Source organism: Equus caballus, chromosome 1 (genome assembly GCF_041296265.1).
Source record: "Equus caballus isolate H_3958 breed thoroughbred chromosome 1, TB-T2T, whole genome shotgun sequence".
In the NCBI taxonomy this organism is placed as follows: domain Eukaryota; kingdom Metazoa; phylum Chordata; class Mammalia; order Perissodactyla; family Equidae; genus Equus; species Equus caballus.
Genome location: NC_091684.1, coordinates 62,138,771 through 62,164,661, shown reverse-complemented (window position 1 = coordinate 62,164,661; position 25,891 = coordinate 62,138,771). Strand labels below are relative to the sequence as shown.

The window sequence follows — 25,891 nt, the reverse complement described above, 5'->3', positions numbered from 1 at the left end:
TCTGTTCTCTCCTTCCCCTTTTCCCACTCAGCAGTGGGCCTGGGGAGAAATCTGATTTAGAAAGAAAACTTGGTGGGGTGGGGATTACTGTCGAGGCAGATAAGGATTTAGCTTTTCTGTGGGGATTTCTGTGGGGAAAGAGAGCGGGCAGCATTATAGATTTCCCAGTCGCAGGTAGGAAAGAGTAGTTTTTGCATATTCAAGGCAATGGTCTTTGGTATTCTGTATTGTTTAATGTATGTGAGGGGTTATTTTTAAAGGCAGAGATTTGCATACACATATGGCATGTATAAATGCACATAGCATTTGTAAAGAGGCATTGTTTAATCATTAAAGAGATTTTTTTTAAAGAGAATTTTTGAACTCTGATTTCTGTGATATTTAGAATGCATACTGTTTCTTTCAGATGTTTATCTTTTGTTTTGAGTTTGGTAAAGGAAATACATAATCCATATGTGTTACAGTTTTACTAAATTAAAATTTTACATTTCCTACAATTGAATCATGTGTTTCACCATTCGAATGGAAGATATGGAAAGCTCAAATGAAACATCTCTGCTGCCTACTCTTAGAGCTATTACTTGCTTTGAAACAATCTGTTACTATTTCTGCAAAAAGATGTCCCTCAAACTTCCAGATTGGATTGGGAACAGACAGCACATATTGTTGATCCTGAGTATGTGCAAAAGTTCTATAATTGAGATTCAAGAAATTGTACGCACTTGTTATTATGAAGTGTGGGAGGCTTAGCCTTTCCTTTATTGGGGTGGGTAAGATTTTTCACTGAGGTAGTTTATAAAGTTATCTACATTTCTCTGTATATACTACAGATTTTGCAGACGTTGGTGTCCTTGAAGAACCACATGAGTTTGTATCTCATTTGTGTTATTACCTTTCACTTAACATAGTTCCATGGGTGACACATTTCCTTAGGGGTATCAATATAAATGTGCAATTGTTGTTAGCACAGTCTTTTATGTGTTTTCACGTGTTTTTTTTCCTGTCCCTAATTTGTCTACTTTCATCAAATACTGTAGTCATTCTGTCCATAATTTCTTCTGAACATGTATCTTTTAAGAAATCTTCCCTTTAGAGCTTTACCCAGTGGCATCCCTCTTTCACTTGCCAGTTGCTACAGTACTGCATTTTTCAAATTTCAAATATGAAGGCCTTCATTTTTCTCCCTTTCTCTACATTCATTCTTCAGTACCACTGCCAAGTTAAATCTCTATCTTTTTATTTGTCTCAACCACCTTTTCTCCATCATTCACTTCCTTTTTTCTGGACTCTCCATCTGAAGAACGGCTCATATATGGCAGTAAAAAAGGTACAGACCAGACAGAGTAACATTGTTTTGAAATATGACTTCATAAGTTATCCTCATGTTCATGTAAGTTAGCACATTCATTGAGTAACTATTTATGCAGAGTCCTCTTGGGCCTTGTGCAAATTTAGTTTAAGTTTTATCTAAGTTAGAATTTGATGTTTTTAGAAGTCATATTCCAAGATATCTGTCTTTCTGTGCATGGAAATATTTTTCCCTCTTTTTCATTCCTCTTGTTTTTAAATTTCATTCTTTTGCTTATTTGTAATGTTTTGTACTTTTCCCTGCATGATTAGGGGTGTTTGATTGTCTGTCTTATTCCCCAAAGTAATTTTACTGTGGACATTTACTTTAATATTATGCATGATGTGTTTGTAGACTGATTTAAAATCCTGATTTGTACAGTGTTTTTATATTCCAGTGAATTTTAAAATTTGAAATCAGCATAGTTTACATATCATTCAGTTTTATAGATATATAAATTAAGGCTGAAAATATGAATGTACCTCATTACAGCCATCCTCTCCCATCCCCATACCTTTCCCCCAGTCTAGCTGTTTTAAAAATTCTGTCAATTTTAAAATGAAATGTCTATATTAGTTTGTTTGAAGAGAATTAGACTTACCTTATGTCCTTGAACAAGACACTTAGTAAACTTAGTTTCTTTGTCTATAAAATTAGGAGATTAAATTTTGCAAGATCTCTAATGTCTCTTCAAATTCTAATATTCTATGATTCTGAGACTTATAATTTTTTTGGCATTTTAAAAATACCTGTGTAGTGCCATGATACCTACGCAGTTTTGGACTTGTAAAAACTGTAGCTTCAGTGCTCAAAATATTACCCTTTAGAGTATCATAAATATGGTCATGGAGCCTATTTTCTCTAAAATATATCTTTTGTTTTCATTTTGAAATTGGATTTCTTTTTCTGTTTCTTTGCAGTAAGATCCAGTCATAATCTTAGTTTTTAATTATATGTGTTTGTGAGCTGCTTGAATTTTAAATGAGAAGCTCTAGACCAGAAGACTTAGAGTTGTTCAGACCTCTATATACCTAAGACCCCTTTTGGTCTAGTGTCTTTAGCTTTTCCTTAACCTTCTCCTCAACCATGGTGCTTCCATATGTGTGTTTTCATCATGTTGAAGCACAGTTCTAAGGAACCACACTCTTGGGTCCAGAGTGATTCTAGTTGCTATATATGAGATAACAGGACTGAGATTGTTGTTCTTTCTGGAGGCCAAGGGAAGGAAGATAAAACCTTTGAGGCTTTCTTCACCCAAAGATTCAGTTATTTTGGTATATTCTCTTCTGTATCAGTGATAGGCAGCACAGCTAACCCTTCAGAGATGAAGCATTAGTTATCTTTTAGTCATGTTTTTTTAGGGAGTCTTTTCTCATTGCTCACTCTCCTTGTGTCATACTCACCTAGGGATGTAAGGGTTTTGCATGACCTTAGAGGACACCTGGTTCATGAGGTTGAGATGTACATTGTTGAAATGCTGGTATTGTCCTTAGTTTGGGGTTGCCTGAACAGTAGTCGCTTTGTACCATTGTTTTTAGACCAACTTAGAACAAGGAAGCTCATTTTGTCTTGGTATGATGGGATATTTCCAGCCTGCATGTCAAAGGCTTTTATGATAGTTAAACAGAAGACTATAGGCTATTACCAGTTCTTGTCAATCTGCATGCCAAGGCTCTCATGAGAATTAAACAAAGACCGTAAGATTGTTACCATTTTTTTTGTCCTCTGGTTTATGATACAGGTTGGGCTCTAGTTTCTTTCCCATAGCTATTTGACTGATTAGTCAGTACTGTAAGAGTCATAAAGTTTGTGGATTACTTTTCATTTGTATCTGTATGAGACCCTAGTATTAGCCCAGTGCTGAGCTAAACATTGAAGGAGTGAAAAGCTTTTTGGCATGAGTTCATCTAGTCTCCTCCATGTGAGCTGGTGGCAGGGGGCTTGGTGTTGATTCTGATGAGCGTGGAACAGGCTAATAGAATGGTGCATGTGTGGATACCCTAAACTTGAGTCTTTCTTTCTATTTATTGCATTGAAAGTAGGTTCAGCTGCAGCCCGGAAAGAAATCATAAGAAACAAAATTCGAGCAATTGGCAAGATGGCAAGGGTCTTCTCTGTTCTCAGGTAATGATGTATTTTCCTGATTATTTGTTTTACAGAAATTACTTTTGTTGTATTTTGTGAGAAGTAGTGGCCTGTTTGACATCTAAAAGCAATGTAGTAGTATTCTTCCTATAAAGAAGTTGGTTGTACATTTACCTATTGAAGAAGGGAACGCAAATCCCTTTGAAACTAGGATTTTTGACCCTTGTGATTAATATTGTTCACCTTTTGTATTTCTTGTCCTTCTGTGATGAAAGTACTAGTCTGCACCTTGAAAATTAGAGCAGGATAAGAAGGAAGGGTTACTTTTTAGAATATTCCTGATGAACTTGCTTATCCCTGTAGGAAGTCCCTTTTGCTGGAGCCAGAAATTGTCTTCCAGGGGTTAATTCAGGAAGACCAAGTTTAAGGGTACACATGAAAGGGTCAGTCCTTAAAAATTTGTTCGCAAAACTGATTATATCAGACATTTGAACTTAAAAGCATGTGAAATACCATATTTTCTCAATTGTATAATGCCCGTTGATGATGAATCTCATCACATATTCAATAAAACTTTTCAGGAAAAACAATTTATACCTCAGTTGTAAGGCACAACTTCATGTCTGAAACATTTAGAATACAGAAAAATGTGTATCGTGGCATTGAGGAGAATATAGTAATAACAATGAATGTCATAAATTATATGCATGGCCTATATCTGGGCGCCATCTCCTTTTTTAAACTAAGTACTTGGTGGAAGTCTCTGATGTTTATTATATCTCTCTGCTATAGGGAGGAGAGTGAAAGTGTGCTGACACTCAAGGGCCTGACTCCCACAGGGATGTTGCCTAGTGGAGTGTTGGCTGGAGGACGGCAGACCCTGCAAAGTGGTAATGATGTTATGCAACTTGCTGTGCCTCAGATGGACTGGGGCACACCTCACTCTTTTGCTAACAATACACACAGTGCATGCAGAGAATTCCTTCTGCTTTTTAGTTCCTGTCTCAGCAGCTGACACAGGCAGAATTCTATCTGATAGGTAGTGTCTGATTAATAATCTGACCATGGCAGAAAATTGATAGAGTGGGTATTCCTTTCAATTGAAAATAATGGTCGGTCTCTCAGCTTTTCATGAAATGATATGGGAGAGGCTCATATTATAATGTCTGAAATATTTATTCATTTGTCTAAAGCACCTTTTTCTTTTAAAAACCCTTTTCTTTTAAAGTTTCAGAACGTGAATCAAGGATATCCATATTACTAAAATGGAAATGTAATTCCAAGTTTCCTATTTTTTATTTTTTTAACTTATGTAATTGTATTAGACTATGCTTATATTTTCAGATACTTAATTTTAGAGTTAGCAATCTGCTTGGGCCCCAGAACATTACTTATTCACTTCACTTGCCAAAAGATTTGTGCAAGGTTTTGTACCGTGGTAAATGATGCCAAAGTTTGTTTTCTGTGGTGTTTGTCAAATGTTCTATGTATAATTGACTGTCTGTAACATGCTGTTTCCTTCCTCTGCAGATGTAGCTGCTTTCCTAAACTGTCTGTCTTTCTTTAGGTTAGCTGTATGTCTGTAAAAGTATGTTAAATTAAATTACTCTATCAGACACTTGTCTGTCTTTTGATGTAGAAGCAACTTCGTAGCACCTTGTTTTGAGGTTTGCTGCATTTGTTGCTGCACTTTGTGCATTCTGAACATGAATGTAACATTAGATATTAAGTCATTGTTATAAGGGGTTGAATTTAAATCCTGTAAGTCAAAATTGAAAGGGTGTTATTAAGTGTGCCTTTATTTTGCATGAAAATAAAAAGAATTATACGTAAAGCATTCCTGTAATCTGGCTCATTGAATATTTTACATTTTGAAAAACCTAACTTTTTTTGGCGTAAATATCTGTGTAAATACTGGGTTAACTTTTTGAAAGCCCATTACAGATTAAATAGAAGAGAGTGATGTGAATGTTATAGATTATACACAGTAACCCAAACTCTAGATTTCTTTCCCTTGTGATTGGAAAGCAAAAAATGTGATATGGAAAGCCTTAATTTATATGTTTTCTTGTAGTCACTTTTGACAGCCCTCCAAGGGTCATTGCTTTATTAAAACAGGCAGCAACAGATCTGATGTTTTCCTTAGTCATGATTAACAATTTCTTTTTGGTGTTATAATTAGAGAATTTTTTAAAACAAAAAAAATTAGGAAATTTTAATTTAAATTTTTGAATAAATTTCAATTAGATCAACTTTTCACAATTTCATTTCACTCAGTCTCTTAATAAATGCTTAAATAAATTTGAAAAAGGAATTTTTCCTGTAGACAAATAATTTCAACTTGTAGCCTATACGTGTTCTATTTTATATGTTATTGTGTTGTCTGCTACCACCACTGGTATGTGTGAAAGTACAACTATGTTTTGAAATTATAGCTTCACATTTTCATTCTGAATGAGGTTTCTTTTTTTGATTTTACAAAAAACAAACTGCTTTGATTCTCTTTATGTTTCCTACCCTCCATTTTTCTTGTTATATTGTAAACATTAGAAAAGTGAACTAAAAAGAATTTCATGAAAACAAATTAAGATTTTAAACATTCAATAAAATTAGGAAAAATGTTAATAGGAAAGAATGAATTTTAATAGCTTGAAAAATGTTATCCATTTCCTGCTCTTTGTTCAGAAGAAAATAAAGAAAACCACAAGGATCTCATACTTAAATAAATCTACACTACAGTTGTCTCTCAGTTATCCTTGGATATATTATGACTTTTACGTTATATCCACAGCAGATCTTTCTTTCAGATTTCACAATTAGCACCCGCTAGTTACATGCTTTGTTGACAGCTCGGCTCTTCTATTTATTCTTAATTTGCATGCAGCCTGAAGCTCAGTCTTCCAACTTTGAAATCACCCCCAACCACAGGAAAGGTTTGAAAGACAGGTTTACTGATGGGACTGTCTATTTCCATCATAGAGTGAGTTATTGGATGGTGCTGAGCTTAAGGGGTCTAATCTGGGAAACTAGGTAGCTCCCTAGCTCTACCAGTGATGGGTCTTGATAATATGGTTTGAGCATTTGGTTGAAGTGATTTCCCTAGCATAAGATAAACCCATTTTGAAACAAATAACTCATACAAAAGCTGTATCTGCGTGATTTTTAAAAACTTATCTAACATTTAAAATTTTAGGAGACATGTTCCCCGATGTGAATAACTGAGAGTTGAGTATTGCCAAAAGAAAGTTTTTAAATTCTAAAACCTCAGTCCTATTGTCAGAAAATAAAAATTGTCCTCTCAGTAATTTTAAAGTTAATTTATGATATTTCTCAAGTGTTTTTACAAACTGCACAACTCTCTTTGAGTAGGATTTGATATTATATTTTATGTGAGTTTGTTTTCTTCATAGAAATTTGATTGGGAGCTAGTCCTATAATGCTACCTTCACCAGGACCTATATGGGAAAATATGTGGCCATTTCTGTTTTAGTAATGTCAAATTCCTCTTGATCTGTTATCCTGTGTAGTATTGAGGAACACAGTTTGAGACAGCATTATACTCAAACTTATTAAGGCCATGCCAAAATACATAATAAAACTGAAAACAAATAGAGGAAAAATAGTGCCTTTCAGATAGAATTTGCAATTATCAGATCTCTTTCTTTCCAGCTTAATGTTTAAGCCTCAAATGACCTTTCAATTCTAAGCATTCAAGCCTGACATGGTATGCAGTTTTGAGTGTGATATCTAGTTTTTATTCTGAAAAGGATAAAAGCCTTTAGAGGTCTCAGGAAAGAGCAGAGAATATAATTGACCTAGAAAATGCTTTTACACGTAGAACTAAAAGCCCATAGAATGATTTCAAAAGTATATTGTCACATTTCATAATTTGAAAAACGTATTAATAGACATTTTTTTTTTCTGAGGAAGATTAGCCCTGAGCTAACATCTGCTGCCAATCCTCCTCTTTTTGCTGAGGAAGACTGGCCCTGAGCTCACATCTGTGCCCATCTTCCTCCACTTTATATATGGGATACCTACCACAGCATGGCTTGCCAAGCCGTGCCATGTCCATACCCGGGATCCGAACCGGCGAACCCCAGGCTGCTGAAGCAGAATGTGCGCACTTAACCGCTGCGCCACCGGGCCAGTTCCATTAATAGACTTTTAAACTGTTGATACACTCAAATAGATACAAATTCTTATAGTGATACCAGTTTTATTTTTAATTTATTACCCTATATGATACAAGTTATGAAATATTTCATATAAAATCACTTCTGTTACCACAAGCTCTTTAAAACGTATTCTGATAGGCATTTTATTTTTTCCTCATTCCATTTCTAAATTATAAAGAAAATAGTTCACATTTTGAAGAATAGGAATTCCGGGGCTAATCAAGTAGAGGTGAGTCATTTATCCCATAGTTTTCTGTCTGGGCAAATTCCAAGAGTGTTTTCCAAGTGTACAGGGCTGGATTTTGTTAAATGATGATATGTACAGTGGGTATACAATAAGTATGTCTGCTTTGATTTGTGGTATAATTTAACAGTTAAGGAAAATTAATTTTTCCTTCATTCAGTGTTCATCCTACTTCTTTTGGCTCCCCAATTCACTTTACTGTCTGGTTAAGGTCAACAAACTTGTCTAATTTAGTCTACTTTAATTCCTTGATTCATCAGAGTCCTTCCACATTAATAACTGCTTTGGATAAAATTTATCATTTCTAAATCATTTGTGCTGTTAAAAAGTCATTTCAGGAATGATTATTCTATTTGGCCTTATTGTAGAAGAAGTGAAATAGAAGGGATGGGGCATTATTGGTATAAATAATTCTGAGTGTGTGCACTTTAGATAAAGTGGAGAATTGGCATTATTATCAGGCAATATTGTCCTCTGCAATCTTTGGTCTTGGTCCTGAATGTCAGTGCCTTATACAGTTTGAACCCAGAAATGAGCCAAAGAATCTTTGACTATAAAATGTATGACTAAACATGTTGGGATTCTCTAACTGGAGCAGAGACAAACTATACCAAGAATGCATTTCTCATTTATATGACCTGTATGTATGTCCATATCATGAAATAATTAGGATTTATTGCCTGTAAGAAGTTAATTCTCTCTCTTCATTCCTTTCTAGTTAGTGGATGGGCTTGAAAAGATGCTCAGTAACCTTTCTATCTTCGCTTGAGAATGCGGGCTGTTACTACCTGAGGCAGATTTGAGTTCATGATAAACAACATAAGTGGATTTTTTTTTAGGGCTATAGATGTTAATATCTTTAGATATTTGGAACGTCAATGTTGGAATAGAAAGGAAGTACCTAGTAGACAAGAGGAGTCCTTTTAGGTTACCCACAAAGAAGAGAACTATAGAACTTTTCTACTTAGAGTAACTTACCATGTTTACTGCCCTTAAATTTCACTGTAGCCATACCAACTTTTGCAGCTTATGTTTTGCCCTATGAATTAGAAGTGACAGGAAAGCACTGTTGACCCCTTCTAGTTTATATCTCAGGGAATCAACTGATGATGAGTATTATTTCAATTAGACATGAAGGAAAACAGTCTCCTGTTTGCTCTTCTGCCACAAATCTACCATCATAATTTCACCTTAGAGAACTTCCTTGTGATTGTGATATAATAAGCCTGTTGGAAAATTCTAAGGCCATCAAAATACTGAATTCAAGATGGGTAATTAATATTGGAGTGCATTTGCATGGGTGCTGAGGTGTTTGTGTTTACAATAGGTCTGTGTGTTCTGTGCTCTGAGCGATGTTGTCATAGTGCTGTGTGTAAACTGTGCTGTGTCAGGATTTGGGGAATTGGATGGGACTCTCTAATATGGGTAATATTTATGTTAAATTGTAAATGATGATGTAGTATGGGGTATTGTGATATTTTAAGTGATCATTGCCTTTTCTGCTGTACAATATGACCCTTCTCATCTCTCTCATTCATTTTGCATGCCTCTGCTCACTTCTGTACAGCCACAGTTGAGGCTATTGAGGCTGAAAAAGGTATGATCAGAGTCCTTGCACTGGGCAGAGATCTGTGGTGTGTGGGTGGGCATCAGAGAATGTCCTGTGGGTTTGTCTTATTCCTAGCTTGCACAGGCCATGAATTAGACTCACTGACTCATCAAGTTTAACAGTCACATTCCTCCTTTTTTTTTTTTTTTAAATCACAAGGGCTGATTTCCATAGTGACAATCTGGTTTTTTCCTTTTTCTAGTATAGTATGCAATCAGCAGTTAATGTTCCTGAATTCTTTAAAATTGTTTAGAGTACAGCATGATGTTGTGCTATGATTTAGCATTTAAAGTTGCAAATAAAGATCTATTCCATATTTTGCATGATTCTATGCTATGCAGATAATTTTTTCCTAAGTGAAACCCTCTCTAAATATAGGTTTGAGTTTGTTTTTATTCATTTCCTGTAATTCACTTAAGAGTGCAGGAGCTGTCACTATGATTTTTTTTTTTTTTTTGCTGCAATTTGGGATAGTGTTTGCTGATAATATTATATTTATGTATATAATGTGTTGGCTTGATATATTACACATCACTGAATGCTTTGCTGCCCCAGCCATTTATTTGGTTCACATGCACAGACTCTGAGTCCCAAGGATTGCATATATTAAAGCAAGCAGATTATAACCAGTAGGGTGGAAATTGTTTCTATGCATATTTTAATAATGGAGGATGCATCATTCCGGATGAAGTGAATGAGAAACCATAACAATTAGAGGAGAATTGCCATTTATTTTGATTTTGGTTTCCAAAGAACATGCAGTGAATAGCCAGTGAATTAAGGAAGACAACTCCTAAAATATGGAACTATAAATACTTTTTGCTGTCAGCCAAACACACATCTAACTCCTGGAGGCATTTCCCACCTTTTTCATTTCATATTGGTGGTGATGGCATGATGATACCTTGACCTCCAAGAAAGTTCTCATCTGCTAAATTTTAACTTAACTTTATGTCTTTCTCCTCCCAAGCTCTTGGAACAGATTTGTATGTCGAGGATTAACCTTATTTAGCCTCCTCACTTGCCCCTACTCTTGTTGCCGCCTTACTATGATAGTCATTGGTGATCTTAGAGTCCGAGGTAGGAGATAATTGATGTAGTAGAAGTTAGACTGAGGCCCTGAGACCATTGCTTGGAGGTTGATTGTGGGGGCAAGGGAAGGTTATTTTTGTGTTTTGTTTTTTTTTAAAAGGTTATGTTAACCTTATCGTCTTTGAAGTTATCATGTTTATATTTAGGTTTAAACATTTCACATTTTAAAAGGGAAGTCTGGAATGGGGATAGGATTCAGTAAAGTAAGATTTAAATGTTGCTACATACAGCTAATTTCTTTCTTCTTAAAAATCATTAATTATGTTTTTGAAATCTCAGAAATGTTTTTCAATTACTGACTTATCAAATTTGCATTTTGTTAAGCAATACGAGGATTCTCTCCACCACATAGAATCTGCAGTTTTGAAGAGGCAAAGGGTTTGGATAGGATCAATGAGAGAATGCCACCCCGGAAAGATGCTGTACAGCAAGATGGTTTCAATTCTCTGAACACCGCACATGCCACTGAGAACCACGGGACTGGCAACCATAGTGCCCAGTGACCCACGGCTTCCCAGGGACTCTCACATCTCGGGCCCCAAATGGACAGATCACCCGAGGAGCTGGAGGGGTTGGCCAAGCTGACTGTAAATGTCACAGTCCCTCCGGAGAAACCATTGTGCTTTTGAGACCCCGGCCCCTTCCTAGATGGAGGCTTGAGGGCCCTGGGACATGTTGTGCTATCTGATAAGACTGGGTCATCGCTGCCAATGTGGAGAGCAGTGAGCAAGGGGCTTGGGGCAATTTCCAGTGGAGGGCAACTACACCTCCATTTATGCTTGTGGTTCACACATTTAAGTTTACAAATGAGATTTCTTTTTCCCCTCGGTAGAATTAGATTTTGTTTTTCAACCCTGACTTCAAATGCAATCGTAGTAGCTCATGTGGACTTTTCCCCCCCATGAAATGTCTTTAAAGGATGAATTAGCATGGTCTTAAAATACATTTCTGAGGTTACTAAGCTGTATTTTGAGTTATGGGCAAAATGCTGAGAAACCCAGTTGGCATTTATACAAAATGCTGACGTCAGGTTTATAGTTCTTAAATGTGGCTAATTCTGTAATATAGTCTTGGTATTTTTGAATTATGAATGCATAACCTATTTCTAGGCAGACTCTGTTACTTGAACACAAATCCAAAAACCAATTTAGAATCTTTTTTTGCCCACATCTTTTGAGATTTACACCCCAGAGATTTAAGAAGAAAACCTCTAAATTTCAAAATTATAAAGAATTACAGAATTAATCATTTAAGGTACTTTAAAAGAAGTTTGTACATTGTCAAAGTAAATTTTAATTCAAATCATGTCTGTAAAACTTGACGTATTTTGTGTATGCATGTTTTCATTTTGAAAATATTTAATATATAGACCTATGATGTACAGGTACGACATGTATAGGTTACCTAGATGTTATGAGAAATTTTAGTTTATTGTGAGTACTCAAGTTGCTTCAATAGCCACCAGGGTGATTTGCTGCTGGCTTTCTATCATTTTTATGTTTCGATGCAAAGGAAATTTTAAAATGTTCTGGAAGTGTTTTTGGTTAAGCAATGCAGCATAGAACCAATGGTTCTGTTCAATCATTCAAATGTTAGTGGAAGCATAAAAGTCAAGACTGCATGTTGAACATTTTCTTTTGATAGTTACAGAACTGCTTGGTTAAACTAAATGGAATCATGTGCTAATTTTTCACAATTATTGATCTGTATTGATTACCACTGTAGTTTGGTATTTCCCTTTACTTTGGTGGCCTGCTTCCCTCATGCCCTGGAATACAACTCAGAGCTCCAGGCAGCGGAACCATCTATTGTTTTGTTTGCCAGAAAGTGCACCCTGTATGGTCTCCTGTCTAAGTTGGAAATATTATGCATGTGCAGGACTATTCAAATATTTTATAAACAGTAGCACACAATAAATTCCATGCATGGGCCGCTGCTCCTATCTCTGTCTTGGGTTTTATTTGGAAGATGTAGTCTAACTGGACCTTCTTATGCAAATCAGAAAATCCTGTTGATGGAACTGGGATGCATCCTTCAGAGAAGATTACCTCATGGATAGTTCATGGTAATTTGATGAATTAAATTCTTTTATTTTTTTTCCTCCCAAAGCCCCAGTACGTAGTTGCATATTCTGGTTGTAAGTCCTGCTAGTTCTTCTTTGTGAGCTGCCGCCACACCATGGCTACTGATAGATGAGGGGTGTGGTTCCACACCTGGGAACCAAACCTGGGCTGCTGAAGCAGTGAGAGTGAGCAGCTTTAACCACTAGGCCATCAGGACTGGCTTGATGAATTAAATTCTTCTAAATTTTGCACCTTTTTTTCTAACTTTCGTCGCACTTCTTTTAGATGAGCATTGGTAACTGAGCATGAGAGAACTTTGGGTGCCTATTATAGGCCTCCTAAATTGAATAATTAAAATCACTGTTTCACTTGAGTTTTAATTGAAAGAAAATGTTTTGGCTAGAATTTTGTTACTCAGCAACAAGATGTTAGCTCAGCAACAATCTTCCTCAAGCAAAAAGAGAAAGATTGGCAATGGATGTTAACTCAGGGCCAGTCTTCCTCACACATACACAAAAAAGATTCTTCTTAATGTTATTGTTTTATGAAAACTATGCATGTCTAAATTAAGAGTTTAGTATATCAGGTACCAGGAACTTCTTTACCTCTTAGGTCCTTCACTGGAGTTGTATAATGTTTGTGGGAATCATGGGCAAACTTAAAGCATCATTGGCAAACTAGAAGAATTATGAGTTGATGGTAAAGTTTAAAAAGAAGAAGTAAAAGAAAGGAACGGAACTCAGAAAAAGTGGCACATGTGAAGGGTGGTAGCAGTGCCTCATAGACCGCTTCCTCCTTGTTGAATAGAAACCTCTTTGTAGGCTTTCTTCATAACTGGTTTCGCAATCAACTATAAAAGTATTTTTTAAGGTTTTTTTTCAGTGTAACTCATGATGAATGCAAATTGTGAGAAGTTCAGATCTTTCTAAATTGTAAATTTAAATGTCTGCCAGACAAGTAGTAGTGATGGGAAAATGTAAATTAATATTCAGTATCAAATTTTTTTCTATGTATTATCTCCTCTTATATTCAAAGGTGACACTCTTCAGTTAGAAAAGATAATCTCTGACTTCTTATACCTTCTGCAGTTCAGCCATTATTAACAGAAATCATAACCTTTACATGTTCTGCCAGTTAAATTTGAAATTGGCGTGAAGCCTTTGCTTAAATGAATCACCCCTATTTTATTCAGGAATTTTGTCTGTTGCAAGTGATTTTCCTTTGTCCACAGCTATTCTACATAATGTTATCTAATGTTTTGTTGCATCCTTAACACTTTCCTTTCACCTTCCCTGCTTGTAGCTTGTGCTTTCTACAATTTGGGGTTCCTTTGAAATCCATTCTCTGCATCTGTTCATATGTAGATTTGATTTGTCACATTCCAGGACCTCTTTGCAAGTGGTTCTGTTCCCCAGTTTGAGGATGTTCACAGAAGCAGGTAAGTGACATAGCTGGGGCCCGATGTAAGCAAAAAGTCAGGTCTTGCAGCCATATGGAACCACTACCCTAACAACTTCTGATAGGTTCTGGAGCTTGACAGTTCTAAGTGAAAAGGAGCCTGGAATGTGGATGGATCACATCTATTACAGGAAGAAATGAGAAGGTGTTTGGGTTGATTCTTTTCTATTTTCTGTTCCTAGAAATAGTATGCATTTTTAGTCCTTAATATTTTGGTCTTGTTTACTTTAATATTCCAGAAATATTTATTCCTCTTTTGAAATACACAGACAAGTGGAGTGCCCCTGATTATAATGACTCAGAAAGTATCTTGCTCTCCTTTCAGGGAAAGTGAAATTTACAAATTAATTCTGGATGTTTCCCCTAAAATTGATTTCCTTCTATACCATTAAGTAACCATTTCTATTTTCCTTTCCTGGTTATTATATTTGTGCTTAAGCCTAGATTGGTCATTGTTGAGTTGTGTTTGAGCAGTGTTTATTATGCTAAAAAGGACTTTGAGCTTGGGGGAACTCATCCTGGGTCTAGATTGACATCCAGAACTCCAGGGGTTCCTGTTCCTCTGAGCTAGTGCCTACTAATCCCAAGGGTTTTTTCCTGATGCTCTGGCCTGAAAATAGAAATACTGCCTTAATGAGAGGGGTTCAGGAAACAGTAGGCTTCATTTTTCCTCAGCCTGCCTGGTCTTGGGTGAGTTCAGGAGTGTTGAGAGAGTTCTGAGCCTTCCTGGCAGAGAAGGAAGGTCAGAAAGAGACAAGTCCACAGGCAGGGGGCCAGGTCCCTACTTGCCTCGTTAGGGAGAATTCAGCGTAGTCTGTCTGGTTGGCAGGGCACACCTAATGACAGAGACTCAGCATTTCAGCAGTTTACAAAGGAAAGTGATATGAAAGGACAGCTGCAAGTCAGCCACAACCTAGACCTGAGAAGATCAAGCATTCACTTCACTTGGAAGAACGAGCAGGAAGGAAGCCGAGGGCTTAGCAGGGTAAGTTACTTTTCCATCATTCGTCTGCTTGCTTAGTTTATAGTTGAGTAAAGCATTTATCACCCTAGGGAGTGTTAATCACTGATTAAGCAGCTGAATGTGCTCGTAATAGCAATGTTCCTAATATATTTCTCCTTTTCTCTTTCTCTTTCCCAACCCCTTTTGAGAATCCCCAATGACTAACTTCGCTTCACCTTCTCTTCCCCACCTCCCCAAAGATGTTTTGTGTTTGCTGGTGAGTTAGAGAAAATTAGATGGACCTTCCTGATCTGGAGATGGTGAGAAGATGACTGTGGTTTAGGTGAAACTTGAGGCTTTTGGTGGTAAGGAGGAAGAAATATGAGAGACCCAGGTCTGGGACTAGGCTAATATTTTAGGGAATTTGGAGATGAAGGATAAGAATTTTTCTAGGCATCCAGTTCATGTCTCCTCTCCTCTCCAGTCCTTGGTGTTGGTGTTCTCTGTCTTAGTCACTGGGAATGGTTAGAAAAAAGTTAAAGCGATTCCCTTTCGAGGTGGGGTAGACTCTGAACTCTGGAAAATTCTGAAAGTTTTCTAATTCTTTCCAACTTCTCCCTTGTCCCGTCAGTTTTTTGCCTTTGTATCTCTTCAGTTTCCCATGCCCCACCCCTGCCTTGAATTTAGAGGATCTTGGGGCTCACTGCAGGAAAGTTAGGACCAGGGAACCTGCCTCTGGGCCTGGGATATACAAAGTCAGACATGAGCCTGATGATATATGTAGATGCAAATGCAAAGACCTGGCTCCTCATTCCCACCTTCTTACCTTACTGTCAGAAATTTAGTTCATTTGTATTGTGAGCTTGCTGTAGACACAAGAAACTATGACATCAGAGATTTTACCAGCACTACTCGTCTCCAAGCTGTGTGATCTGTTGAATTTTAGCGAGTTGAACCAGCCCCCAGAGAGCCAAGAGTTAATCTTCCCTTGGAGGAAGACCTCTCTTTGGAAAGGCAGCTAAGTGAGGCAGTACCTTTCTGGTCTTAATTGGCTTCCATTACAGCATAAAGGCTTTTGGTTAAACATCAGGAAGATATTTATTGTTACATCTGGTTAAGACTCTTGAGTTGTCTTGAATCCGGATACTTTTCCTCCATACCTAAAAAGAAAAGATGAGTCCATTCTTTCAGTTTAAGAAGGTCTTATCTTGCCTGAGGGAGCTGGGTAGACAGAGCAGATAAATGCTGCTTCTAGAATCACAGTGATTCTGGAAATGTGATGAGAATGTATGGTGTCAGGTCAGTTTTAGGAAAAGGAGTCCTAAGGTGTGAAGGCACCCTTTAATAAAGAGACATGACCCTTAAATCCTAAAATAATCTACTGACTTTAGGTCTAATTTCTTCTTTATTGGTGGGAACAAAAAAGATATGGTATGCAGATGAGCTTAGCTATCTCTGTTCTGCTGGCTCCGAAACCATCCATTCATCAGTGGGACAAGGGGAGAGATTAAAGGGGTAGAATGAAAGGATAAGGAGAAAGAAAGTATAAAGGAAAATATAAATTAGTTCCTCCATTAACCTGAGCACAGGGGTTTGCAAGAGCCATGGTATAAAATAATAGATATTAGCTGGATGATTCTTGCAGGTTTTTTCCTAACAGATCTGGTCCAGAAGGATTAAATATCAGACTATTTTTGTAACAAAACATGATCCCTGATTTGAACTTTTTAATAGTTAACTTCATTCACAGTAAAACCAACCACTGTCAGCATTTTTATCCTCTGTCATTTACCTATCCCTGGAGGCAGTTAAGCTGGGGGTTAATTTTTTAGCTTTTCAGTCTCTATTGGTACCTTTCTTTCTTTCCTTTGTTTCAACTGAAGGAAAATTAACATAAAATTAATCCTTTTAAGTAGGCAATTAAATAATATTTGTTACATTCACATTGTTGTGCATCCACCACGTCTATCTAGTTTCAAAACATTCTCATCACCCCAGAAGAAAATCCCATAACCATTAAGCAGTTATTCTCCATTCCCCCTTCCACCCAGCCCCATGAATCTGTTTTCTGTCTCTGGATTTACCTATTCTCAATATTTCATTTAAATGGAATCATATAATGTGACCTTTTGTGTCTGGCTTCTTTCACTTAGCATAATGTTTTTGAGGTTCATCCACGTTGTAGTGTATCTCAGTACTTTATTTCTTTTTATGGCTGAATAATTACATTATATATATATTTTGTTGTTGTTGTTGTTTATTACTTCATCTGTTGATGGACCTTTGGGTTGTTTCTACCTTTTGGCTCTTGTGAATAGTACTGCTAATGAACATTTGTTTTAAGCATTTGTTTGGGTACCTGTTTTCAGTTATTTTGAGTCTATACCTAAGAGTGAAATTGCTAGGTCTTATGGTAATTCTACATTTAACTTTTTGTGGAACCAGTATACTGTTTTCCATAGCAGCTGCACCATTTTACATTCCTACATCAGTACCTGAAGGTTCCAGTTTTTCCACAATCTTGTCAACACTTGTTGTTTTCTGTTTTTTTAATTATGGCCATCCTAATGGATGTGAAGTGGTATCTCATGGCTTTGATGTGCATTTTCCTAATGCTTAGTGATGTTGAGCATCTTTTCATGTGCTTATTGACAATTTGTCTATATTCTTTGGAGAAATATTTATTTAAGTTCTTTGCTCATTTTTTAATTGGGTGGTTTGTTGTTGAGTTGTAGGAGTACTTCACATATTCGATGTTATTAATCTCTTAACAGATATGATTTGCAAGTATTTTCTCCCATTCTGTGGGTTGCCATTTCACTCTGTCCTTTAGGGCACAAAATTTTTTGATTTTGATGTAATCCAATTTATCTATTTTCTCTTTTGTTGCCTGTGCTTTTGGTGTCATATCCAAGAAATTGCCAAATCCAATTGGAAGCTTTTCCCCTATGTGTTCCTCTAAGACTTTATAGTTTTAGCTCTTACATTTAGGTCTTTAGACTTAATAATCATACCCAAACCATTCTATTTCATTAATTCCCAGAATGTTCCCAACTACATTACTTTCTTTCTTTTTTTTTTGAGGAAGATCAGCTCTGAGCTAACCACTGCCAATCTTCCTCTTTTTGCTGAGGAAGACCGGCCCTGAGCTAACATCCATGCTTATCTTCCTCTACTTTATACATGAGACGCCTACCACAGCATGGCTTTTTGCCAAGCGATGCCATGTCCACACCAGGGATCTGAACCGGTGAACCCTGGGCTGCCTAGAAGCGGAACATGGGAACTTAACTGCTGCGCCACCGGGCTGGCCCCCCAGCTACATTTCTATTCTCATGCTCTTCTCTGTGCTTAGAATTCCTTTTTCCTTATCTTTATGTATTCAAAAGTATTAGCATCTTTCATGGTCTATTCCTACTGCTTCCTGCTTGATAAAGTCTTCCTGTACCTCACCAACTAAAGAGACTCTCTTCTTCTGATCTTTCATTAGTGTTTCAGTTTCACTTTTCTTATAGGATTTATATACTACCTTCTATTATAATTTATAATTTTTATAATTTTTATATTTGTAATTTTAATTCCTCTATAAGACATTTAGATGTTAAGTATATTTTTCATATTTGTTTCCATTGTAGTATTTTGCAAATGATTTTATCTGTTTATCAATAAATATTTGTTGAATGAATGTATTTTTTATTGTTTCCAATATCGTCCCTTTTGTTTACTCAGTCCTTGTGGAAAGAATGGGAGAAGTCAAGCCAGGGAAAGAGGACATCATAGAGTTCCTGCTAGGTAGTGGGTGGGTGTGGGCTTAGTTCTACTTCAAAACTCACTACTTTAGGAAATTTTCCTCATAATTTGCGTAACTTGCTTTGACTATGCAACTCAGCATTGTGGTGCTCATTTTGTCTTGCATTTAATTTCTACTTCTTGGTTTATTGCTTATAAATGTGACGATAGGTCTTTTAAAATGAATGTTTTACTTCCCCAATTAGATTAGATTGACTAATTCTCCAACTAGATGGTAGTTTTGGACAGCCAAAACTTCTGTTGCTTTTTCTTCTCTTTCAAGTTGATTTTTAAAATACACTAATAATATGTGAATCTATTCTTTGTATAAAAAAGTCAGACATTACAGATAAATCTAAAGTCCACTTTAATCAACCCAGTTCTCATCCCAGTGCCTCTTCCTCTCCTCAGAGTTAATCACTGTTATTGGTTTTATATGGTCCCTACAGAACTTTTTATATGCATTTATTTACTTATATATTTATATTATATATGGAACTTCATATGTAACACATATATGTATAATTATATATAATTATTCCTCACTATTTTTCACAACTGCCTGTGGTGATCAATTCTAGTCAGTAGATACTAAATAAATCTTACTGATACTGGGATCTGAGAGACTGGAATGAGAAGTAAAAGGTCAAACATATGAAAACACATATCCAGCTTGTGAAATTCCATTCCATATCTGTTCTATATATAGTCCCCAGATATCAGTGGACAGGCCATGGCTCCACGGTCCCGGCGACGAAGGCACAAGAAACCTCCCTCATCAGTGACTCCCATGGTTGTGACCCCACCCACAGTTGTGACCTCTGTGCCTGTGACCCTCTCAAAACCTGGCCCTAGCATTGATGCACTTGGCTTCTTCTCCTTGGAGAATAATGTTCCTGGCCTATCCCAGCTGATCCTTCAAAAGCTGAACATGAAAAGCTATGAAGAATACAAGTGAGTGACTAGCTCTATGAGAGAGTGATATATTATCTCCGGTAGAAGTGATTTCAGAAGGTAGGGAGGGAGTAACTTGGAGAATATACAAATGAGGGGTTCTTGGAGTGAGGGATTTTCTCATCCTAACTTTTGCTAGTTTTATTACTATAGAACAAATATAATTTGCTTAAGTGAGAAATGATGGGAGTAGGTTACATGGGAGTAGGTAGAAATATATAGGAGGCAAGGTAGGGTTCATGAGAGATTTTGGAGATATTCTTTTTCCTATTATCACTCCTTCTCCATGCTGTCTTTTGCAGGTTGGTGGTAGATGGGGGTACTCCTGTGTCAGGCTTTGGATTTCGATGCCCTCAAGAAATGTTCCAGAAGATGGAGGACACATTCCGATTCTGTGCTTACTGTAGAGCACTCCCTAGTGGCCTCTCAGACTCCAAGGTCCTCCGGCAGTGCAAGAGGTGACTAGTTGGGGGCTAATAGGGGAGATATCCAGAAATGATCCTGTTCTAAGACCTCATTGCTGGAGGAAAGTTCTGAGAGTTTTCAGAATAACTTAAGGCCAACTCCTCATTTTGTGTGATTCAGGCCACAGAGAGATTAGAAAAGGGTTGGGCTCCTCATTTTTCATGTTATGGAAAGGTCAGACAGAGACCACAGTACAATCTTCTCTACCTCCCTCCTCTTGAGTACTCAATGGGTAAAACCATATCTATTCTAGGGAGGTTGGGGTTGAGCCATACCTGTGATAAGAGGGCAGCTACAAACTCCTGATTTTGTTGTTGTTGTTGTTGTTTTTTCCGTCAGGGATGTAAAAAATAAGTTGTTCCAGAAAGAGACTGAGTTGTCACTCTGACCCAAGAAGATAATTACATTCCCAGTCTCTATTGCGTCACCTACCCAATAATAGTCCCCAAATTTCGTGCATCAGCTATTATTCCTCTCCCTACCTTCCTTACTCAGTGATCTTTCTTCCTAGGTGCAGGAATATTAATTCCCTCCCAAAGACTCTCCCAATCACCTTTGAGGTATAGGAACATTATTTCTGGGACTCATTCTCTCAGGTGCAGAAATGTCTATTACTGTGGTCCAGAGTGCCAGAGGTCAGACCAGCCAGCACACAGGAGGGTTTGTCAAGAGCTGCGTCTTGTAGCTGTGGATCGTCTCATGGAATGGCTTTTGGTCACAGGTGGAGTGGTGGTTTTGGGGAACTTTGTCATAATGGTCATAGTTAGTCATACTAGGGGAAAGATAGGAAAGCATATTGTTATGAGGAACTGGGTAGGGCAGGGGAGTGGGGCACTCCTGGTCACACGTTGGGAGAGTGGACATGGAGGGAATATTGAAGCCAGGGAAGGATTAGGTCATTACTTATTCTTTCTTTCCTGCAGGTGATTTTGTCCTACCCTCAGGACCTTGGCCATGGCTGGCTGAAGTTGTACAGGGCTGGGACACCTGGTTTTCTATGCGGCATTTACAACTAGATGCTGCACTGGATGCTGTGCTACGTAGTCATGCCATGACCACCCTCTGGGCCAGTGTAGGACGGCCAAGGCCAGACCCAGATGTCCTGCAGAGCTCTTTGAAGCGGCTGCTGACAGATGCCCTGTCACGGCCCTTGACACTGGGCCTTGGGCTTCGGGCCTTGGGGATAGATGTTAGGAAGATTGGGGGAAGCACAGTGCATGTGGTTGGTGCTTCCCATGTGGAGACATTCCTCACTCGCCCTGGGGACTATGATGAGCTTAGCTACATGTTTCCTGGACACCTTGGCCTCCATGTAATCATGGTGGGTGTAGACATAGCTGCTGGCTTTTTACAGAGCACCTCAACTTCACCCTTGGAACCTGGCACAGTTCAGCTTAGTGGCCATAAGGGCCTCTATCATGACTTCTGGGAGGAGCAGGTAGAGACTGGGCAGATAGCCCGTCCAGATTTGGTGGTGGCATTCCATCCAGGTAAGAGGCATTGGTTCAAGGGAACACTGGGTGGCTTCTCTGGGAATTTTCTGTCCTGACTCTTGTGTCTTCTATCTTTGGAACCTCATTCATTTGGTCATGTAAAACAATATAATGATGACCTTGGTTGGTCATTAGCCGTATGTGCTACACCTATGTTCAGAATTTTCCATTGAAGAACCTGGGGTGGGTGATGGTGGTAAACAAGGTGAGGAGTGGGGTGGACACAAAGAAGTATCTTGCTTAGGGTCTACCTAAGCCTTTCCTCTCTCTATTCCCATTGCCATTTTTGTTCCATAGGTTTCCATGCTTCCCCAGACTTGATGGAGGCTTGGCTGCCCACCCTCCTGCTACTTCGTGATTATGAGATCCCTACGTTGATTACTGTTTACAGGTTTTGACCTCTTCCTATTTGTGATACCTCCCTGATTCACTCACACCTATCTTTATATAGATGAGCTCATTTCTCTCCCCTTTGCTCATCTGCCTTCTGGTGAAGATTTTCTTCCTTCTCCTAGTTGACATTCTCATCCCCTTGGAACAAAGTACTGTGCTAGTTAATTGGATAATTAGTGAGACATTTGGAAGGGAGGGTTAGCTCTTGCCTAGTCTAGCCTGAGGTAGTTTTTGGGATCGCTGAGTTTAGAAATGTCAAGTTCTGAGCAGTTTCTCTCCTCTCTCTCTCATAATCAGCAGGCCAATTTTTCTTATCTGTCTCTTATAGCCATCAGGAGTTGGCAGCCTCTTTGCAGATTCTAGTGGACCTGGATACACACATCACTGCCTATGGAGCTAACCCTTTTGCATCTCTCAAACCTGAACAGGTCTATTCCAATCCCAACAAGCAGCCCGTATACTGCAGTGCCTACTATATCATGTTTCTTGGAAGCTCCTGCCAGCTGGATAAAAGGCAATTGGAAGAGAAAGTAGATGGTGGGGTTTAAATAGCTTAACCAGATCCTGACTGGATGTCTAGAAAATGGAGAGATTGTGATGAAATTACCCTGCTGATGCCAGGTTGTTGCCAACTTTGAAACCCACTATTTTCTAAACCTTTTCACTTGTCCAGGTAAAGATTCTAAGCTGAATGGGAGCTCCTGTATTATGTGACTCATTTCTAAGAAGTTAGCCACAAGTGCCTTCTAGAGACAGCATTCTAGATTTATTGCATGGCAAGAGGCCCTGATGTCAGTCTTTCCAAAGCGTAGAGTTCTAACTGTTTCCTTTATGAGAAAGTTATACCTTTTGACTTGAACCAGATGGCACCAAGGAGAAGAATAGCACCTTATTCTTCTGAAAAAGACTTTCTTCTTATCCAGCAGTTTGGGCTAAAAAATGGAGAAGTGTTAATGACTTGAAGTGGTGTGAGAATGGGCAAGTCAGAGAAATGGTTGGGAACAGGGAGGAGGTTGTGAGGATTGGCACACTGTTCTATTTCCTGGCTTTTTTGAGATAAATGTCTCAATTTCCTATTTTCTCCTGGGGACTTCTGACCCTAGAGCAGCTTTTTGTCCTGGTGTTGTATTTTAGATATCCCAGGGTATATCAGACTTGACTTTACTATACTGGAGTTACTTGTTATCACCTGATCTATACTGCAGTAAGCTCAATTTGGGGCTGCTTAAGTCACTTGTTTTATCTTATTTCCTATTCACTGGCATGTATTACTTGTCTACACACAACACCTGAAGAATGAAAGTTTCTCTCTTGCCAAAGGAGTGATAAACATCAGCTCTCTGTTTGGGCCTCCACTTTACCATACCCTATTTCCACGTCATCCTTCTTTTGTCATAGTCTCAGGATTAGGATATTCCCTAGGTATTCTTTCCTGCAACCTTCCATGACCTCAAGCCTCCACCTCCAACCCTAATACATATATACATTCTTATTGCCCATTCTGATAGGGATAATGTTAGAATTCATTTATTCATTCAAGACAGTTAGTACCTACTATGTCAAAGGTACTGTATTAGGGCTTTGAGGAGATACAAAGGTGAATAAGATATGGTCCTTATTCTTAACCTAGGAGGAGAAATAATATGTATACATAGTTACCTTTATTACAAGATGTAATGTGGAATAAGAACCATGAGAGAGGCTTGTAGTACTAAGGGAATAGCGTGAAAAGAGAGATCACTTTGCTAAGTGATGGTGAAGGTTTTGTGAGTTAGAATTTTATGCAACAGATGGAGGGCAGAGCATTTCAGATGGAAAGAACAACAGGAGCAGAAGTTCAGAGGCAGAAAAGCATGGAAATATTTTAGAGTACATTGGGGGATTAGTATAAATTAAGTCTGAAACGTAGATTGGGACCAGATTATAGAAGAAGCATAGCCTACTGGTTACCTTTAGATTTATATAGTTCTGAATATGAATCCTAGGACAACCACCAAATATTTTTGTGCCCATAGGAAAGCTAAACTTCTCCAAGTTTCCTTAGTTTCCTCATCTGTAAAATGTGAATAATGCCTAGTACCCAGAGTTACATTAAGCATTAAATGAGAATGTTTGCAAAGTGGGAGGACTGACACATCCCAATTTCAAAATTTGCTACAAAGCAACAGTAATCAAGACAATGTGGTACTGGCATAGGATAGACATATAGATCAATGAAATAGAATTGAGAATCAAGAAATAAATCCTTACATTTATGGTCAATTGATCTTCGACAAGTGTGCCAAAACATTTCAATGTGAAAAGAACAGACTTTTCAACAGATGCTGCTGGGACAACTGGATATCCACATGCAAATGAATAAAGGTGGACTCTCACCTCATACAATACACAAAAATTAACTCAAAATGTATCAAATACCTAACAAGCTAAAACTATACACTCTTAGAGGAAAACATAAGGGTAAATCTTAATGAAGTTGGATTGGGCAATGGTTTCTTAGATATGATACCAAAAGCATAAGCAACCAAAATAAAAACAGGTAAATTAGACTTTATCAAAATTAAAAAATTGGGGGCTAGCCTCGTGGCTGAGTGGTTAAGTTCACACGCTCTGCTTCTGTGGCCCAGGGTTTTGCAGGTTCGGATCCTAGGTGCGGACATGGCACCACTCATCAAGCCATGCTGAGGCAGCGTCCCACGTGCCACAACTAGAAGGACTCACAACTAAAAATACACAATTATGTACCGGGGGCTTTGGGAAGAAAAAGGAAAAATAAAATCTTTTAAAAAAAATTTAAAAGCTTTCTGCTTCAAAGGACATCATCAAGAAAGTGAAAAGAATGGGAGAAAATATTCATAAATCATATATCTGATAAGGGACTTGTATCCAGAATATATGTAAAGAACAGTTACAACTCAATAAAAAAAAGGAACAATAACCCAATTTAAAAAATGGGCAAAGGATTGAATAGATGTTTCTCCAAAGAAGATATGCAATTGATCAATAAGCACATGAAAAGATGCTCAACATCATTAGTCATCAGGAAATACAAATCAAAACTATAGTGAAATAGCATTTCACCCACTAGCATGACAATAGTCAAAAAGATAATAACAGATGTTAATGAGGATGTAGAGAAATTGCAACCCTCCATACACTGCTAGTGGGGACATAGAGTGGTACAACTATTTTGGAAAACAGTCTAGCATTTCCTCAAGAAGTTAAACATTGAGTTACCCATTTGATCCAGAGATTCTGCTCCTCAGTATGTACCCATGAGAAATGAGAATATGTACACACGTATTTATAGCAGAATTATTTCTAATAGCCAAAAGGTGAAAAAAAAAAACACCAATGTCCATCAACTTGATGGATAGACAAAATGTGGTATATCCACTGTAATGAAATATTTGGTCATAAAAAGGAATGAAGTAGTGATTCATGCTACAACATGGGTGAACCTTGAAAACATGTTCACCTATGTTCATGTTAAGTGAAAGAAGCCAGTCACAAAAGACCACATATTGTATAAGTGCACTTACATGAAATGTCCAGAATAAGCAAATCTATGGCGACAGAAAGTAGATTAGTAGCAGCATAATGATGAGGAGGGTGAAGGTTTTGGGGGTGATGGCTTAATGGTATGGGCTTTATTTTTGGGGTGATGTTCTAAAATTGATTGTGGTGATGGTACAACTCTGTGAATGTATTAGAAACCATTGAATTGTACACTTTGTATGAGTGGATTATATCAATAAAGCTATTGCCAAAAAAATT

The 25,891-nt window shown here is 37.7% G+C and overlaps 2 protein-coding genes across 10 annotated transcripts in view; both read left to right on the top strand.

Moving 5' to 3' along the window:
* The window catches only part of PPP3CB (protein phosphatase 3 catalytic subunit beta), a 43,295-nt gene extending 30,797 nt beyond the window's left edge, over window positions 1-12,498 (top strand). The window contains exons 11-15 of one of the 7 annotated variants that reach the window (XM_023645207.2): window positions 1,301-1,327; window positions 3,391-3,472; window positions 4,226-4,323; window positions 9,423-9,452; window positions 10,881-12,498. In XM_023645207.2, coding sequence (XP_023500975.1) covers window positions 1,301-1,327; window positions 3,391-3,472; window positions 4,226-4,323; window positions 9,423-9,452; window positions 10,881-11,059 — 416 coding nt within the window. In that variant the 3' untranslated portion in view covers window positions 11,060-12,498. Of the gene's footprint in view, window positions 1-1,300; window positions 1,328-3,387; window positions 3,473-4,225; window positions 4,324-9,422; window positions 9,453-10,880 lie in introns of all 7 variants that reach the window. The other 6 variants (XM_023645200.2, XM_023645224.2, XM_023645215.2 and 3 more) reach the window with 6 other exon arrangements.
* A 140-nt stretch (window positions 12,499-12,638) lies between these two features.
* Window positions 12,639-25,891, top strand: MSS51 (MSS51 mitochondrial translational activator). 3 transcript variants are annotated; one of them, XM_014733357.3, is made up of 7 exons: window positions 12,639-15,062; window positions 19,519-19,763; window positions 20,066-20,221; window positions 20,825-20,949; window positions 21,152-21,718; window positions 22,019-22,112; window positions 22,443-25,891. In XM_014733357.3, the coding sequence occupies exons 1-7, from the start codon at window positions 14,961-14,963 to the stop codon at window positions 22,660-22,662; spliced, it is 1,509 nt and encodes a 502-aa protein (XP_014588843.1). In that variant the 5' UTR covers window positions 12,639-14,960; the 3' UTR covers window positions 22,663-25,891. The 3 variants fall into 3 exon arrangements, with proteins under 3 accessions (XP_014588843.1, XP_014588844.1, XP_070083564.1); XM_014733358.3 differs by having other exon boundaries at window positions 20,740-20,949; XM_070227463.1 differs by having other exon boundaries at window positions 22,543-24,376.